This window comes from Heteronotia binoei, chromosome 10 (genome assembly GCF_032191835.1).
Source record: "Heteronotia binoei isolate CCM8104 ecotype False Entrance Well chromosome 10, APGP_CSIRO_Hbin_v1, whole genome shotgun sequence".
Classification (NCBI taxonomy): Eukaryota; Metazoa; Chordata; class Lepidosauria; order Squamata; family Gekkonidae; genus Heteronotia; species Heteronotia binoei.
Genome location: NC_083232.1, coordinates 21452919 through 21471045, shown reverse-complemented (window position 1 = coordinate 21471045; position 18127 = coordinate 21452919). Strand labels below are relative to the sequence as shown.

At 43.5% G+C, this 18127-nt stretch overlaps 1 protein-coding gene across 1 annotated transcript in view; it reads left to right on the top strand.

Moving 5' to 3' along the window:
- Positions 1 to 15167: 15167 nt before the first annotated feature.
- PTPRN2 (protein tyrosine phosphatase receptor type N2) overlaps positions 15168 to 18127 on the top strand; it is a 961700-nt gene continuing 958740 nt past the window's right edge. The window contains exon 1 of the mRNA XM_060248066.1: positions 15168 to 15299. Within this exon, the coding sequence (XP_060104049.1) occupies positions 15191 to 15299 (109 nt within the window). The 5' untranslated portion in view covers positions 15168 to 15190. The remainder of the gene's footprint in view (positions 15300 to 18127) is intronic.

The following is an 18127-nucleotide window of genomic DNA, read 5'->3' as shown; positions in this document are numbered from 1 at the left end:
AAGTGTTCCATGCAAATGAAGTCTGTAACCATAAATGCCTTTTATACTAAATAATATGGAAAGAATACTATCAAAGATATTTTAAAATTGTCTGATTAATGGGACACAACAAAGGCAAACGTCTTCTCAAGACCTTTGTTGTTGCTTTTGCCATCAAGTCGCAGCTGTCATTGCAACCCCATAGGGTTTTCAAAGCAGGAGACATCCAAAAGTGGTTTGCCATTGCCTGCCTTCACATCATAACCCTAGTATTCCTTCGTGGTCTCCCATCCAAATAGTAGTCAGGGCTGACTATTCTTAGTTTCTGAGAACTGACAAGATCAGGCTATCCTGCACCGTTGTAACTTATATTTTAGTACCAAAGTCAGGATATCTTTGAATACTTACATCCCCTGAATGGATTTGTGAACAGGCAAGGCAGACCTTTCTACAAATCTTAAAAGGGTCCTAGGTTTGCAGAGAAATCTAAAAAAAAAATACACTGGGCAGCTTGAAAAATAAATAAAAAGAGCACCTGTAGCTTTAATCAAAGGATTTCCCCAGTGGCTGTTGCCAGGCAACCACAGCATTCCAAGCTTGGCTCTGACAGTGAATGGCAGGGGGAGGGCCCTATTCTGCCCTTTAATTTATTATATTTTATTTACTAGGCCGCCCTCCCTGCAAGCTGGGCTAAGGACAGCTTACATCAGGAGTGAACACAGTACATTGTAACAATTAAAACAAATTTAAAACAATCTGAAAAGCAATACTATATTATATCTAAGATGATGGATAATTTCAGTATCCACCAGCTCACCCAGGTGGAGGGAAGAAAGGGAGGAATATAAGAGTGTTAGACTATCAATCCCCAGGTGGGGACAGGGGATCCCCTAGTTTGGAGGCCCTCCCCCTGCTTCAGGGTTATCAGGAAGCATAAGAGAAGCCATGTTGGATCAGGCCAATGTCTGCTAGGCACTCCATTATACCCTATGGAGACCAATTTCCATAGGGTATAATGGAGAATTGATCCATGGGTATATGGGGCTCTTGGGGAGCTGGTTTTTGAGGTAGAGGCACCAAATTTTCTGCATAGTATCTGGTGCCTTTCCTCAAAACACCCCCCAAGTTTCAAAAAGATTCGACCATAGAGTCCAATTCTATGAGCCCCATAAGAAGGTGCCCTTATCCTTCATTATTTCCAATTAAGGGAAAGCATTTAAAAGGTGTGTGGTCCCTTTAAATGTGATTGCTAGAACTCCCTTCAAAGTTCAAACCCTGGTTTGTCATACCCTGGCTCCACTCCCAAAGACCCCAGATATTTCTTGAGTTGGATCTGGCAACCCTATGCTAGACTGGCTGTCCTCAGTTGTCATTGTCTTTGAGGGAGAACTCACTGGGGCCAGGTATGGGTAGGTTGCTAGCTTGAGGTTAGGAAATTTCTGAAGATTTTGTGATGAAGTCTGAGGAGTGTAGGGTTTGGGGAGGGGGAGGGGGAGAGGCCTTGGCATGATATAATGCCACACAGGCTACTCTCCAAAGCAGCCATTTTCTCCAGGGGGACAGATGTCTAGAATTCATTTGTAATTCCAGGGAATTTCTAGGTTCCGCCTGGAAGCTGGCAATTCTAGATCTAGCAGCAACTTCTGGGTGACTTGATGCCACCTGACTTGCATGACTTAAGAAGGCTTGGCTGCTTGCTATTATTCAACAGCAACTATCCTATGAAAACCAGAGTGATGTAGTAGTTAGAGCTGTGAGACCAGGTTCAGGTCACCATCTTGCTGTGGAAGCTGACTGAGTGATTTTGGACCAGTCATGTGCTTTCAGCCTAACCTACCTCACAGAGTTGTTGTGTGGATAAAAAGGAGAAGATAATAATGTAAGTTGCTTTGGTCTCCACTGTGGAGAAAGGTGGATTCTAAATGAAGTAAGTAAAGAATAAATATAGCTGAAGATGCAAGGCAGATAAAGGTAGTTTGGTGAATGGCTGAGGAGAGAATGAGGCAGGGAGAGGATATAGGGATTGCCAAGAGGAGGGAAAGGGGTTAGGAAATTCCTATATTTTTTTGTGGGGGGGGGAAGCCTGGGGAGGGTGGGGTTTGAGGAGAAGAGGAAGCTCATAGGGGTATAATGCCATAGACTTAACCTTTCCAGACAAAGATTCCTGCTGCTCTCTCTTCTACAATGCAGACTCAACACAATCATAAAAAAGCAAGTGCGACTACTTGGGGTTCAAGGTGACCAGGACTGCCCCCCCCCCATTTTTTTTTGTCCCCCATATACACACCCAAGAGACCCTGCTGAGGGGTATGGATTTTTTAGTGCCATGTCCATTAGTAGCACTACAACACAATTAATTGCAAATGCACAAATACTTGTGTGCACGCCCCTGAAGTCAAACAAAGTGTGATTTAGAGAAGATAAAGCACATAGTACAAGAGGAAACCAGCTGCTCCAGTTGTAATGCTGCTAAGGAAGAGGAGCTGGTGACCAGAACTCTTCCAGGTTGCAGGCTGAATCTGAGACAGCTGCTATAGCACTTTCCATTATTGGCAGGATATTTCCTCCTCTGCTCCTGCCATGTTCTCAGCCATAGGTTGTCGTCATTCTGTTTGCATGATTCAATATTAACAATGTAAAGTGTTTAAACTACAAAAAGTATTTGCAGAGTGACTAAGCCACTGCCACGTTCTGCCCACTAGGCACACATTTGGAGATTTGGAAATATCTTTGGTTCTGGTGTCTTAATGAAACCCAGAGGAATACTAAGACACACTTCAGCTGTATACCTGTGCGTTCTAGGATTTGCTGTTCCAAATGAAGATGAATGCATTCATCTCTCTGATGAGCAAACGTTGCAGAATTATTTTCATAATAGCAGCAGTTGGTTAGAAAGATTTTCAATAAAACCTGGAGAGGAAGTCAGCAGCAATTAATATACTGCTTCACTTGTTAAAAGCTGCAACTTTTATTTTTCCTCTTGCAGCATAAGGAGCCAATCATACCTGAAATGTACCAAGGTGAAGAAAATTGAGATTCTCCTAGACTGAGCCTCAGAGAGTTATATTACAGATTTTGGGTGATGACTAGTAGACTGTAAGGTGCTAGCTAAACAATAATGGCTTTTACATGTTGCCAAAGAAGAGCAGTTGGAAAGGAACTGAAAAGGGGATTTGCAATCTTGAGCTTAGAAACACAGCTAGAGATTACTTTAAGAATAGCCGGAGAGGAGGCTTGCATTTAATGAAAATGCTAATGCTAAATGAGAGTTACCTGAAGACCCAAACAGCTGTTTAGAATAGTGTTTTCTTCAGCATATTTTGAGCTGAGCTGATCTTAACAAACACCCGGCAGGAATCAGTAGCTGCAAAAACTTTGTTTCTTTCCAAACTTTCATTCTCTTTAGACTGGAAGTTATTTCAGAACCACCTACTTATCTGATCTAAAAAGTAGTTTGGGGAGTTACATATTGATGACTCCAGATCAGAGAGAGCAACAGATGCTCTCCTGTGGCCTCACAAATAGGCCAGGCCCTCAGCCAGGTGCACATGACTTTTTCCTGGAAGAGGGAGTGTGATTTGCATACTGCTGACACCCAGCAAAGGTAAAAGGAGCTACTTAGAAGTAGCACTTCTTTTGCAACGATAGCAGAGTATAACTTCCATTCTCCTTTAAACCACTTTGTTGCCTGCAAGGTAGCAGGAAAGCTGAAAGTGGCACATAATTCTTCCATGTTCCTTTAAACTCCATGGGCACTAAGTAAAGGAAGAAGAAGATATTGGATTTATATCCCATCCTATACTTTGAATCTTAGAGTCTCAGAGTGGTCACAATCTCTTCTACCTCCCCCCACACACACACACACAGATACCCTGTGAGGTGGGTGGGGCTGAGAGAGCTCTTACAGTAGCTGCCCTTTCAAGGACAACTCCTGTGAGAACTATGGCTGACCCAAGGCCATTCCGACAGCTGCAAGTGGAGGAGTGGAGAATCACACCCTATTCTCCCAGATAAGAGTCCACGTACTTAACCACTGCCTCCCCAGACACCCTTCCATAAGAAATGGGAGATATCTTCTGAGCACCCTTGTGCAGGTTCTCTGGGTCAATCTTTTACTTTAGGAGTGGATAGGCATTAGAGCCTACCTTCCAATGCGAGCTCTATGCCACACTGCCTCCACACAGGCAATGGGAAATGGCTCCAGAGCCATCTGTGCACCTGATGTCCTGTTCTTTGTATGAGCAGATGGGCCAAACCCCTCTGGTCATCAGTTGATTCTCTGATAGGCTGAGGGTCTTGGCAGATGGCCAGTTGTACCTGACCCTTTGAGGCCAGCTGGCATGTCGGAAAAAATATTTTATGACAGTCTTTGACAAAGTACAGGGTCTCATTTTTGTCTCAATACAGCTAGAGTATGTTCCACACAATGTGTTTAGGATCAGACTAGAACTCAGGTTCAAATTCCTATAACACCATGAAGCTCTCCTCAGGCCAGACATGCTCTTAGCCTAACCTGCCTCACAGAACTGTTAGTATAAAATGGAATTCTTGGAAAGAAGGGCAAAACTGAAGTACATTAGTATAGTAGCACTTTCAAGTTTTTTAACTAAGATGGACACAATGGTGAAAGCTAAATAACCCACTGCTGCTTTGGCACAGAAGTAGAAATGTTAGACTAGCATACATATTCTTTGCCCTACGATTTTTAGCTCAAATGTGCGTGTCACTGCTAAGCCCATTTCCATTGTTGCCAAACTATATCAAATTGCTATGTCTCTTAGCTATCTGAAGGCAATCCCAAAGGCTCTCTTCAAGAGAGCAGCTGCATGTACATTTAAGATCTAGGAGAAAGGACATTTTCCATCAGCAGCAGTCCAGGCTTCCATTGGTCATCACTACTTTTTTAAAAAAAACAAACAAACTTGTGTTCATTAACTCTTCATTTCTCTTATTGTGAACTGCCTGTTGTCAGGCGGAAAGATAATGTATTTATACCCTGAACAAACAGCTTTCAGTGAGCAGTGACTCACAAACGCTCATACCCTGCCACAAATGTTGTTAGTCTTTAAGGTGCTACTAGACACTAACTACTATTTGGGTTGCCTGATGTACAAGACCAAGGTGATCTCCTAAACTCTAGCCCAGTCCTGCCTGCAGGTACAAGCAACTCAGTAAGATAGTACACACAAGGGTAATCTTTATGAGGGGTTGAGGGGGATGGAGATTGATCTACAGAGTGTGCCTATCTACTATATAAAGCATTGCTGCATGCACCATAATCTTTATTGCTGTCTATTAGGATCAAAAGAAATATGTCCACAATGTGTGTCAAAAACTGCAGCTGTTGTTCATTTGACCTCTCCAGCCTCATAACCTCATTGCTCTGATAACTCATCTTAGAGAGCTTCAGTAAGTCACAGCAACGCCTAACACCTATTTCTGAATGACCAAATATAGGGGATGGTTTTGAAATTGATCTTTTTCCTCACTTGCACTTTGTAACTCATGTCTTCAGCTGTGTGCTGACATCAGTTATGAAGGGGCCCTGTGCAAAGCTTTGACTGATATTAATGTCGGTTTGAAATTGGGTTTGGATATGCAGCAATAAGAGAACAGACAAACAAAGGAGTTCCCAGGAGTCTGCAATACCACTTTAAGTGAACCACTTACCCCCCCAAAAAAACACCAAAAAAGAATACTGAGCAAAAATTAACAAAATCATATATATTCTAAAAAATGTTTGGAACAAGCCTCTTTCATTGCCCATATCAACCCAAGTAAAAAATGCCAGGTGAATTTGCTGCAGGGTTCCATTTAGAATATAGAAACAGTGTGATTAGTCCTACAAACATGCCGATAATGTCCTTCTTGACACCATGAACAATAGACTCATTTTAAAGCAGAATGGGCCCCATTAGTCATTCAAAGGAACAAAACCAAGGAAGGGGGAGAGCCATGCTGTGTACCACTTCCTTGTCAAGAAGAATTTCAGGGTATTTTATTTTAGACTACTGATTTAGTCCCGTTGGAAGCAAAATCTGGCATTTTGTTTATATCAGCAAAAGGCTGAAGGAGATAAAATACCAAAAAAAGACAAATGGCTCTGGAATATTTCACACTTTCCAGGAAAATTAAATGTGACAAGCAGCCAGATCCTGCTCATATATACTCAGAACTATCTCCTATCAGTTTCAGTGAGTCTTATCTCCAGTTATTCATGGACATATCTTATACTGAGCCTGACCACTGGTCCACCTAATTGGACATGGTCTCTTCACTAGTGGGAGCTCTTTAGGGCCTCCATCTCTCTCATCACCTCAGCACTTTTTGCTGGAGATGTCAGGAACTGAACATGAGACCTTCTGCATGCAACACATGCTCTCTACCCCTGAGGTGCAGTCTATCCCCTAAGATGAGTATGCTGAGAATTGCAACTAAAGATCTTTTCAAAGACTTTTGTGGCAAAGATACAGGAAATACTGGTGCAGTGTCACCCAATGAACTTCAGCGACAAGCGCAAATCTGAACTCAGGTCTTCTCGCTCCCAGTCTAGCACTCTAATCACTGACTCTTGATCTCTTCCCCCTCCCTTTTATCTTTATGACAACATTATGAGGTAGGTTAGAATTAGACTGAGAAAACTGGCCCAAGGACATCCAGTGTGCTAGCAGAGGGAAGATACGAAGCTGGGTCTTCCCCTGTATAGTTTGCACCTCTGCATCACTCTTGCTCTGGGAATACTACAGTTAGCTTTGGGTACAAACATTCAACAACGAGATGCGACACAGGAACAATTCAGAGCTAAATTAAACACAGGTGAAAGAAAGAAGTTATACGTAAACATGAAGTGTTTTATATATGCCGTCACAGCTGACTTATGGCAACCTTGGGAGAGCTGAAGGCAAGAGATGCTCAGAGGTTGTTTAGCCATTACCTGCCTCTGCATAGCAACCTTGGTGTTCCTTGGAAGTCTCACTTCCAAATACTGACCTGGATCAACCCTGCTTAGCTGCTAAGATCTTACAAGATTAGGTGAGATTGGACTACCCAGGTCAGGGCATGAATATGTGTATTCTATCCTATATGGTAATAATCACCCATCCCATATGCTAAGTACATTTCAACTTCCCATTCAATGCAAGCATTCCTATTAATTGCAAACAGGGATAAAAACAACTCTAATGCCATAGCAGTATATGCTATGATTTACCCCCCAAAAGAAAAAAAGATAGGAATGTGAACTATTGTAGGGCAATTAACCTCAGTAGGGTTGCGGAGTACATAATGTATTGAAGTGTGCAACAGATTTAAAAACGAAATGTTGTCTTTCACCCCATTTTAGGTTAATTCTGACTCCTCTTTCAGGCAAAGGTTGTAAATGTTTTGTTTTTATAACATCTGTGTTGTTTCAAATGTGTTATTTCTATGGAATATTTTTAGCATTTATATTGGTGCTTAATAGCGTCACAGTTAGTGGACAGACTACATTTTGATAAAAGGTAAATAATGATAACGATCACTCTCTCCTCTTGTCACTTTCCGCCATATGTTCTTGTCTTAGTCTGAGTTATTTTTTGCGTCTCATGTTCAGTATGGCCTCTTTTGCTGTTTACTTCCCTCAGTTCCCTCTCCAGCCATATGGCTTGCACAGCCCAGGAGAATTCACCGGTTTACCTTTCAGCAGTTCCATTTTTCATTGAAGAAGAAGATAGAAGATATTGGATTTATATCCCGCCCTCCACTCCAAAGAGTCTCAGAGCGGCTCACAATCTCCTTTACCTTCCTCCCCCACAACAGAAACCCTGTGAGGTGGCTGGGGCTGGAGAGGGCTCTCACGGCAGCTGCCCTTTCAAGGACAACCTCTGCAAGAGCTATGGCTGACCCAAGGCCATTCCAGCAGGTGCAAGTGGAAGAGTGGGGAATCAAACCCGGTTCTCCCAGATAAGAGTCCGCACACTTAACCACTACACCAAACTGGCTCTCTAAGATGGAAAATTTATTCCATTTTATAGCACAGATGACAATGCCAACAGGGGAGGCCAACCAGATCAAGAAATAGATGCCCACAGATAGATGCTATTGGGTCCTTTTTGCATCACCTAGTTTTGCATTTTTGTTTCTATGTCTGACGTCTTTCAATGCACTTCTCTGAAACTACATACTTTTCTATAGTAGATTCACTTTAAAACCTGAGTAGTTTTCTTTAGCTCCCTTCCCCACCCCCACCCACAAAAATCTTATGCTTTGGCAAATACTAGGGCCCAAACTATGCATGACATTTTATGCCTGATCACCTGGGGACTTGCAGCCATATAGCAGCTGGGAGCTGCCAATGGCAATTCAGTTTAGAAGGGCTGCAGGGGCTTGATTTGAATCTGATCTGTGGGGAGAGGAGGCGCTCCCCCCTCCCCACCACCAATGAGAAACTAACAGTCGGTGCCCTGCTGCAAGTCTGTGCTGGGGACTCATACTAAACATAGCATGTGGCTTGGCCTTTATGCAAGCTTTTGATACTGAAACTTTGGGTATCGATCCTGCATGGATGACAGGCGTTGGTTTGCATTGGAGTTTTGGTGGTATAGGTTTTAAAGTCAATGGATATGTAGGATCACATTTTCTGGATGAACTGTTGTCGTTACCTTGCATTAGACCTTCATTAAGACCTGAATCTTATGAACCACATGGGTGTAAGCATGGTGTATGCTGCAGATTTTAAGAAATATATTATACAAATTGTGTTAGCCTACAACCCTCCCCCTCCCATTTTGTACTAAACATCCATCCTGAAATGGAATGCTGGGGATCTTCAATGATTGATCACTGCTTTAATCATATGACTGGTCCTGCTTAAACAGATGCTATGATGCTTTTTAAAAAGAGCTTTTCTAATAGGCCAACACCACTATCCCTTTCAGGGCTTTTTTTTTTTTTTTTTTAGCAGGAACACAGTTCCAGCTGGCTTGGTGCCAGGGGGTGTGCCCTAATATGCAAATGAGTTCCTGCTGGGCTTTTTCTACAAAAAAAGCCTGGTGTGAAACAATGGTGGTGTCAGGCCTAATATGCAAATGAGTTCCTACTGGGCCTTTTCTGCAAAAAGCCCTGTGTGAAACAATGGTGACATCAGGGGCTGTGGACTAATATGCAAATAAATTCCTGTTGTCCTGATCCCTTTGTTTTGGAAATACCAAATTTATTGAATCCAATACAGAAATTCTTCAACAGTAGGAAAATTATTTTCTAGGAGCAGTTATGGGGTTTACAGCCCTCTAGGCAATTTGGTTTCACTGATTCTTGTGTATGTAGTGCATGAACTAAAATTAATCCTTAGCTTTGTTTAGAACAACCTCATATTTCCCAGCTCCTTTGTTTTACTTGGGACCCTTTTGTTCTGATTACTGTCAAGGATAGAACTTTTATTTTTTTCAAATAGAAAATTAGATCCTGACATCTGCAGCATCTTCTGATCTCATTTTCAAGAACCTGCAAACTGCAGCTGTCAGAGCCAGTTTGGTGTAGTGGTTAAGTGCATGGACTCTTATCTGGGAGAACTGGGTTTGATTCCCCACTCCTCCACCTGCACCTGCTGGAATGGCCTTGGGTCAGCCATAGCTCTCGCAAGAGTTGTTCTTGAAAGGGCAGCTGCTGTAAAAAGCTCTCCCAGCCCCACCTACCTCACAGGGTGTCTGTTGTGGGGGGGAGGTGGAGGTAGAGGAGATTGTGACTGCTCTGAGATATAAGTCCAATATCTTCTTATTCTTTTCCTCATGCCCAGAAACCTAGCTTCTTTTTTTTCTTCCACCCTCCCTTTCATTTGTACTGAACATTTAGCCTGATGAAGAATTGGTGGTGGAAAGTGCTGTCCATTTTCAGCCAGTTTATGGTGACCCCATAGGATTTTCAAGGCAAGAGAGGTCGTTTTCTTTTGCCTGTCTCTATGTAGCAATCTTGGGTTTCTTTGGTGGTCTCCCATCCAAATATTAACCATCCAGGTCAGGGCAATAGATAATTAGAAAGAGTTCATTGCTTTGTGACACTAATACTTTTATCCTAATCAAAATATTTTGTAGAGTAGTCAGAACTGTGATATCCATCCATCGTTCAGTGATGCTTTCAGACCACTCAGAAATAGAAAAAGAGTCATGTAAGCAAATAGCTGGAGATGGGGCTTTGAATGATATAGCGGCAGGAATCCTGGCCAAGGATCCAGAAGACCCAGGTTTGAATCCCCACTCTACCATGGAAGTTTGCTGGGTGACCTTTGGTCAGTCATACCCTCTCAGTCCCACCTACCTTTCAGGGTTATTGTGAGAATAAAATGGAGGAGAGAAGAGTGATATAAGTCAGTCGGGTTCCCTATTTCATGTTGCTTCCAGCTGCTTTTGTAATTCACAAGCTGTTTGCTGCAAACTCTGCTTTTGAGCTTGTATGCAGTGATAAAAATATTCCTGGAAATTTTAATCAACTATACTGCATCTAATGCTACCACAGGAAGCCTTTAAAAAGGCATTTCCACAGTGGCCAACAAATGCAGCCAGAGATAATACAGAAGGATAATCCAGGCAGCTACCCAATTTTGTCAGATCTCAGAAACTAAGCATGGCTGGCCCTGGTCAGTGTTTGGAAAGGAGACCACCAAGAAGACGAAGGCTGCAGATTTATACTCTGCTGTTCTCTCTGAATCGGAGACTCAGAGCAGCTCACAATCTCCTATATCTTCTCCCCCCACAACAGACACCTTGTGAGGTGGGTGGGGCTGAGCAGACTCTCACAGCAGCTGCCCTTTCAAGGACAAATCCTGTGATAGCCATTCCAGCAGCTGCAAGTGTAGGAGTGGGGAATCAAACCCGGTTCTCCCAGATAAGAGTCCTCACACTTAACCACTACACCAAAATATCAAGGTTGCTATACAGATGCAGGGAATGGCAAACCACCTCTGAATGCCTCTTACCTTGAAAACCATATGAAGTTGTTATAAGTCAGCTGTGACTTGACGACGACAACAGAAAAGCTGCCAGCAACTACCTTTGTTTGTCGATTATTTTATTCCAACAGGTACACTTTGTGGGTTTCCCTCAGCCTCTCTCAGAGTTTCCAAGGGTGGTAGTTATAGACTGCATATGGCTAATTTGTACTCCATCTATTTCCCTTCTTTAAAGAAGTGCTGCAGTTCATTTAAAATAATGGTTGCAAATATACCTTGAGGTCATCTAGTTCAGCTTCCAGGTTTCTCACTCTCCTTCCAATTATTTCTCTACTGGGCTAAGGAATATTTAGCTAAGGGATGCAAAGGTGTCTAGCGAATAGCTAGGCAGCCCATTTTCAACCTCTTTCAATAATGTAATGTTACACTTCAAATGTCAAGGCAAAACTGGAGATGGTATTTTGCTCTAGCAACTTCGTCATCTTGCATCCAATTAGTAGAGGTGCCCAGTTTTATCTAGAGACCCTCTGATAAATGGAACCAGTGTGTTTCTATTTGACAAGGATGTTTAATGAGAATTTGATAGAGAAATGGGAAGATGTCATGATATAATGTAAAGATCATTACTGTGAAAGGTAAAATCTAACTCCAAAGTTTTTCAGTAGTTTGTAGTGTGTGCAGTAAAGGAAGGCTGGTACTTAAGGGACATGGTCTATCCAGCTAGCCTTAATTAAAATATTGGAATGGCTAGAATACCAGGACAAAAAAAAATAATCTGGTGCCTTGTTTGATTCGATTATACAGGCCTAGTTAAAGTACATTGAGAGTAAATAAATTTGTTCAGTAATTTCAGCTATACTTTAAATAGCATGGACTTTCCCAGCCTTTCTCTGGTAGTTTATGGGCAAAGTAGTTCTAACCAGGGCTTTTTTTCTGGAAAAAGAGGTGCTGGAATTCTCAAAAGGGAAATGAAGGAGAACACACAGTTGCCCCTCATGAACTTTTAAAGATTTTTTTGAGAATTTTGTTTCCACAAAGAAGTTCCATAACTCCATACTATTGTGTTCCCCCAGGAAAAAAAAAAGGCCCTGGTTCTAACCTTGTGAGGCAAAGCACCCCTGGCCTCCTCTAAAGGATTAATATAAATAATCATGGGTCTGGTCTGATCTACAGGCATTACTAATTGGTCTTTTGGCCTACATATTTCGTATCTTTGTTAAGGGCAGAGTAGTTTGCTTCTCATTGAGAACCTGTAATCTGTGATGGGAGGAGACCCAGACATGGTAAGGTAATTTTCTAGAGGTTTCTCCTGGCAATGTATCCTCATTGGATGGAATAATTGCCCGGTGTGCTGGGCCAAAAATCTATAATTATGCTGAAGCCCTGAGGAGAAGAACTAGCTCAGATTTTGATGGACTAAAGGCCTAAACTATGACACACAATTACTAATAACATAGAGAATACCTGAGCTTCAGCCGCTGACTTTGGAACTTAAGGTTTGTGCAGTCTAATGCAGGTTCTGAAAAGCATTAGACAGTTGAGCTAGCTTTCTTGTTTTCTTGCTGTGTGATCAAAGAGTAATATTCTGTCTGGAGATTAGTTCTTTATCTGATTAGAATTTAATGAACTATTGTTTTTATTATTGAGAGCCAGTCTGGTGTAGTGGTTAAGTTCATGGACTGTAATCCAGGAGAACTGGGTTTGATCCCCCATTCCTCCACATGCAGCATCTGGGTGATCTTGGGTCAGCCACAGTTCTCATAGAGCTGTTCTCTCAAGAGCTGTTCTTTCAAGAGCAGTTAGCAAAAGAGCTCTCTCAGCCCCACCTTCCTCACAGGGTGGGAAGTGGAAGGGAAGGAGATTGAGAACCATTCTGAGATTCTGTGTGAAGCGCAGGGTATAAATTCAATCTCTTCTTCGAAATGTAATAACAACCTGGTTATTTATGTGCACCTGCCCTGAGGCCCATGGGGTCAGCCTTGAACACCTTGACAAACCTGCTTTAGGGATTGTGAACATGGAACTAGAGAAACAAGCAAAAGTCCAGTAACACCTTAAAGATATTAGCAAGCAAATGACAATAGAAAGTCATCAGTTATTAGTTGCAATTCAATGAATTACAAAGGAATTTCAAAGGGAGATTAGAAAGTGCTGAATTGCGACTGATAATGAAACTCAAGACAATGCATCCTCCTGGACGGAACAAAGACCTAGGTTTCCTATCTCATCACCAATGTTGATTTTTTTCAAGCCTACTACCCCTCTGCATATCACACCTAATCCAATCACACCTGCTGTTGTAATTCACCTGCCATTGTCATCTGAAATTACTCCACTTTCCAATATACAGGACAGATGGACTCACATTCTACCTGTAGCTGAAGAAATGAGTGGTGGCTCACAAAAGCTCATACCCTGTCACATTTTTTTTTACTCAGCCACAAATTTTATTACTCTTTAAGGTGCTACTGAACTCTTGCTTTTTTCTACTGCTACAGACTAACACAGATACCCATCTTGATGGAAGTAGAGCGTTAGTCTGTATATGGTGTCATCTGGGCTACTGTATTAATTTTACTGTTAGTTTTTAACTTTTTAACTATTACTGTAAGATGCTTTGAACCAGGAGGAAATGCAGAACATAAATAAAAATAGTCACTATAGCACAAAATTGGGACTAGGTGTATGCATGCCACATGTCCATGGTGCTAGGGCTTTTGTGGATGTGGCTCAGTGGTAGAGTATCTGCTTGGTAAGCAGAAGGTCCCCGGTTCAATCCCCAGCATCTTCAACTAAAAGTAGGCATGAAACCCCAGGCAAGTAGGCATGAAACCTCAGCTTGAGACCCTGGAGAGTCGCTGCCAGTTTGTGTAAACAATACTGACTTTGATGGACCGAGGGTCTGATTCAGTATAAGGCAGCTTCATATGTTCATAAATCCCACAGAGAATAGCTTGCAGAGGAGCTGTAGGTCAGAGGATGTGCGTTGTGCACAGAAGATCAGAGTTCTACTCCAGTTAAAAGGATCAGACAGTGGGTTATGTGAAGCCCTCCATCTAAGACCCTGGAGAGCTGCTATCAGTCCAAGTGGGCAGAACTGACTGTCACATCAATGGTCTGACTCAGTATACAGCTTTACCTATAGCTATTGTTGCATTAAGTAAATAGGAGTTTTGGGGCCCTTACTGGTCACATGCTCTGCTGCTCCTTTTCATTTTCTTTGGGATACCTGAGGAAAAGAGGCAGGGAGCCTTGAAGCATGTGCAAAATCCTGAGAGCTCCCACCTGAGCTGTTAAGCTCAAGAAGAGCCATTTTGGTGTAGTGGTTAAGTGTGCAGACTCTTATCTGGGAGAACCGGGTTTGATTCCCCACTCCTCCATTTGCACATGCTGGAATGGCCTTGGGACAGCCATAGCTCTTGCAGAGTTGTTCTCGAAAGGGTAGTTTCTATCAGAGCTCTCTCAGCCCCACCCACCTCATAGGGTGTCTGTTGTTGGGGAGGAAGGTAAAGGATATTGTGACTGCTCTGAGACTCAGAGTATAGGGCAGAATATAAATCCAATATCATCATCAACAAGAAGCTCTTCCGAGTCTGCATGTGAGACTTCCCAGGCAAGAAGCACGCCTCTTTGGTTCAGGCCACGAGGCCAGCAAGTGAAGCCCTCGGTCAGGAGAAAGCCAAGGGCGGCTTTGCAGCGCGGGCGCCCCCTGCTCCAGCCGCCTCAGCCTCGTGCAAGTTCACGGCCTCGTGAGGCACCAGCCCCGGCGGGCTTCGCGCCTCCACCTCCCCGCGGCTGGTGGTGCTGCTCCTCTCTGTCGCCTCAGAGCAGGGGGCGCTTCCATTTTGGGCTGTCGAGGCGACTCGCCCTGAGGCGGCGGACTCAGAACCCGTCGTCGTCGTGGTCGTCAGGCCGGCGTTGCTGAGGGGAGAAGAAAGCTGAGGCGGGCGGGCGGGAGGGAGGGAGTGTTCTTCCCGCCGCCTGAGGGAAGAAGGAGGGAAGGCGGCTCGGGAGCCCGGGCGGCAGGCGCAGAGGAGGACGCAGCGTGGCAACTAGAGCGGCGAGGGCAGCCGCGATTGCAGGCGGAGTGCGAGGAGGAGGAGGAGGAGGAGGCGCCTGCTGCCGCTGCCGGGAGAGGAGAGGAGGAAGGGAAGGGAGGGGCCGCCTGGTTGGCCGGCGCTGGTCGCTGTCCTGGGTGTTGAAGAAGGCGGGGAAGCCAGGCGGTGACCCGGCATGGACTGAGGGCAGTGAGGGCCAGGTGGGCCGGCGGGGGCTTGCCATGGGCCACGCATGATGGGGTCTCCCGGCTCCAGCCTGCTGCAGCAGCTGCTCCTGGTCGTCGTCGTCGCCCGCCACAGACCCCTCCTCGGAGCCGCCGCCGGAGCAGAGGCCAGCTACGGTGAGTGAGAGAGAGAGAGGTGGCCGTTGGCGGTGGGGGGTGGGCGAGGGCGAAGCCGCGGGAGGAGGCGGGAAGGGGAGAGGCTGCCGGACGCCGACAGGTGAGCTGGCCTGGGCCGCCCTCAGGCGGGAAAGTGACGGCGCTGGAGGTGGGAGGAGGGCAGAGGCGCCGCCATCCTGGAGGTCGTGAGGTAACTTGTGAGGAGGCGCGAGGCCTGTCAGCTTCCCCGCCACCGAAAGGTCCTTATCCCAAGGAGACCCTTCTCAGCCGCCCCCTGCCGAACGCAGCAAATCCTTCCTTCCTAAATGCCTTCTGGGGACCACAGAGGGAGGGCCCCAGCGGGCTTCTCTTCCTCAGCCCCAGAAGCACCTGTCTTGGTCTTTAGCATCTCCTGCTACTACCTGCATGCAGCTGAAATCCCCGCTGCCCCTCACAAGAGACTGCTGATTCCCCAGATCCACGGGCACATCCTCCTTTCCCCTCCCCACATTATTCTGTCCTCATGCAAGGGAGAACCAAGGACTCCTTTTTGCAAACTAATTATACTTTCCCGAATCCACACAGCTTCACTTCACAAGACAGCCAGCGAGAAGCTGGGCTTGTACTTGGCAGCTTCGCATGTGCTACCTGCACCTTCCTGCAGCACCCATGTGGGCCTGCCACAGTTACCTCAGAGAACCCTAATTAACATTGCTCAGGCTTACTGTGCTTAATTGAATTTCCGACAACCAACCTCTTTGGGACCTTTGTGAGATATCTACCCAAGCAGATAACTAGCTGGTATGCCTTCTAATGTCAGTTGCATTCACAACACTGAATTGTTGTGTATATTTGCTAAAACAAACAGGAGTCTTTTGACACCTTAAATATTAACAACATTTTATTCCAGCATAAACTTTTGTGGACTAGAGCCCATGAATGTGTTTGCTGCTGCCACTTCATCTGACACATCTCGCCCACTCGCCCAGTGAAGTTGATTTGTTGTATGCTTTTCTCACTGAATTCTTCACCAAGAAATTTCACCCATTCTTAAGATGGTCACCCAGTTTCAGTCGCATCCTCCATCTAATTTACAGTTTTTTCTTGGTGAGTCATAATTTTATCCTAATGAGGATACCATCCCACTTTTTTTCTACCAAAAAATAACCCAATTGACTTTGTCTTCCCCAGTACCATCCTACTGGTACTATTCCAATGACATCCTCTAAAGTTATACTTACACCACGAAACATTTTTTTAACCTAATTCACCCACTTTGAAGCCATGTTGAAGTCAGACCCTGCCAGCTAAATTGATGTTGGCATCACTTCAATTGTCTCAGTGAACAATCTGGCCACATGTGCCTTTCTGGTGATAATGCTTTTTTGTTGCTGTAAGTAATGCCATTAAATCAGACACTCTAAAAGATAAATACACTCTTTACCAAATAATCTCTCTAAACAAATTCTCAATATAATTTTGTAATCACTCTCAGCAAACATATCTTACTCAGGGAAAGCGTCTGATTTCTCTTCTTTTAGTGACATTCTCTCAATTAATGTAATTGGTACTCTCATAAAGCCTGTATTATCTACATCATTTTCTCCAAGAAACATACTCCAAAAGTTCAAAGTATCTCAATCATAAATGTTGTATATCAGTAGTGGTGTCCTTACATACCTAAACTCAGCTTTACTGTGCAAGATCAAAGTCATTTATCTCACCAATCTATCCAGTGCATTTTTATTCCATACTTCCTCCAAGGAACTCAAGGCAGCATCCACAGTTCTCTCTTCCCCATTTCGTCCTCACAACAACCTTGTGAGAGACTTGAAACAGAGAGAGAGAGAGAGAGAGATTGGCCTGAGGTCACTGAACAAGCTTCACAGCAGAATGGGAATTGAACTATATTGCAAACATTTCATAAGCAAACTTTTCTAAACAATTTGCTTTTCACAAAGACTATAGTGCTAAAGGTCTCTTAAATACACCTCTCACTGAAACCCCCACATTCTTAATAGACAGAAATACAGAAAACAAAGAGATTGAAAAACACCTTTTAAAACTAAAACCATTAAAACCCTTGAGCTTGGAATCTGTCTCAGTGCCCTTAATTTGAACAATCCTGTTTTGGCTTATTATATTGCAGTTGTTTTGGCTGAGATGCTGCTCGAGGACCTCTAGTTTTTATAATGATTTATAAGATGACCTGACCTAGCTTGCATTCTTGTCCAGCTTATCACTATTGATACCTAGAGCAGGAAAACAGGAAAACATCTTTAACTAGTGTCTAGTAAAAGCTCTGAGTATAATTCAAAGTGAATCTGGTGTTTTCAATGCTTATTGTCTTAACTGAAAGGGACTTTTTTTAACAAAAAGATTCAAACTAAAGATTAACAGGTAATGAATTACATTTTTATAAAAGGAGGTGTAGGTACTTTAAGAAAAATAGTGGATTGGAACTAGCAGTACCACAGTCACAGATGACATACAATGCAGTCCTAAGGATACTTACCTGGAAGTAAACTCATTGAATAGATCTGAGTAGGATTTCACAGATCGATTCCTTTTCTCCCAGATCTTGTAAAAATATGCCTTTCTCCAAAGAAGTAAGTGGAATTAACAATTATGAACAAAAATCTAGCCATGCTGTTGAATATATATTTGAAAAACTTTTGGGACCACAAGGACACACACACACAAAAGTACATGTTTCTCTCCCATTTGGTTTTAGAAAAACAACGTGTGCAATAACTTTCCACATAATTTATTTGAACAAGTATTAAATTCAGTTTAAAGAACAACAAGCCTACCCTTGAATGTTTTAAAAAAGTTAAAAACTTTAAAAG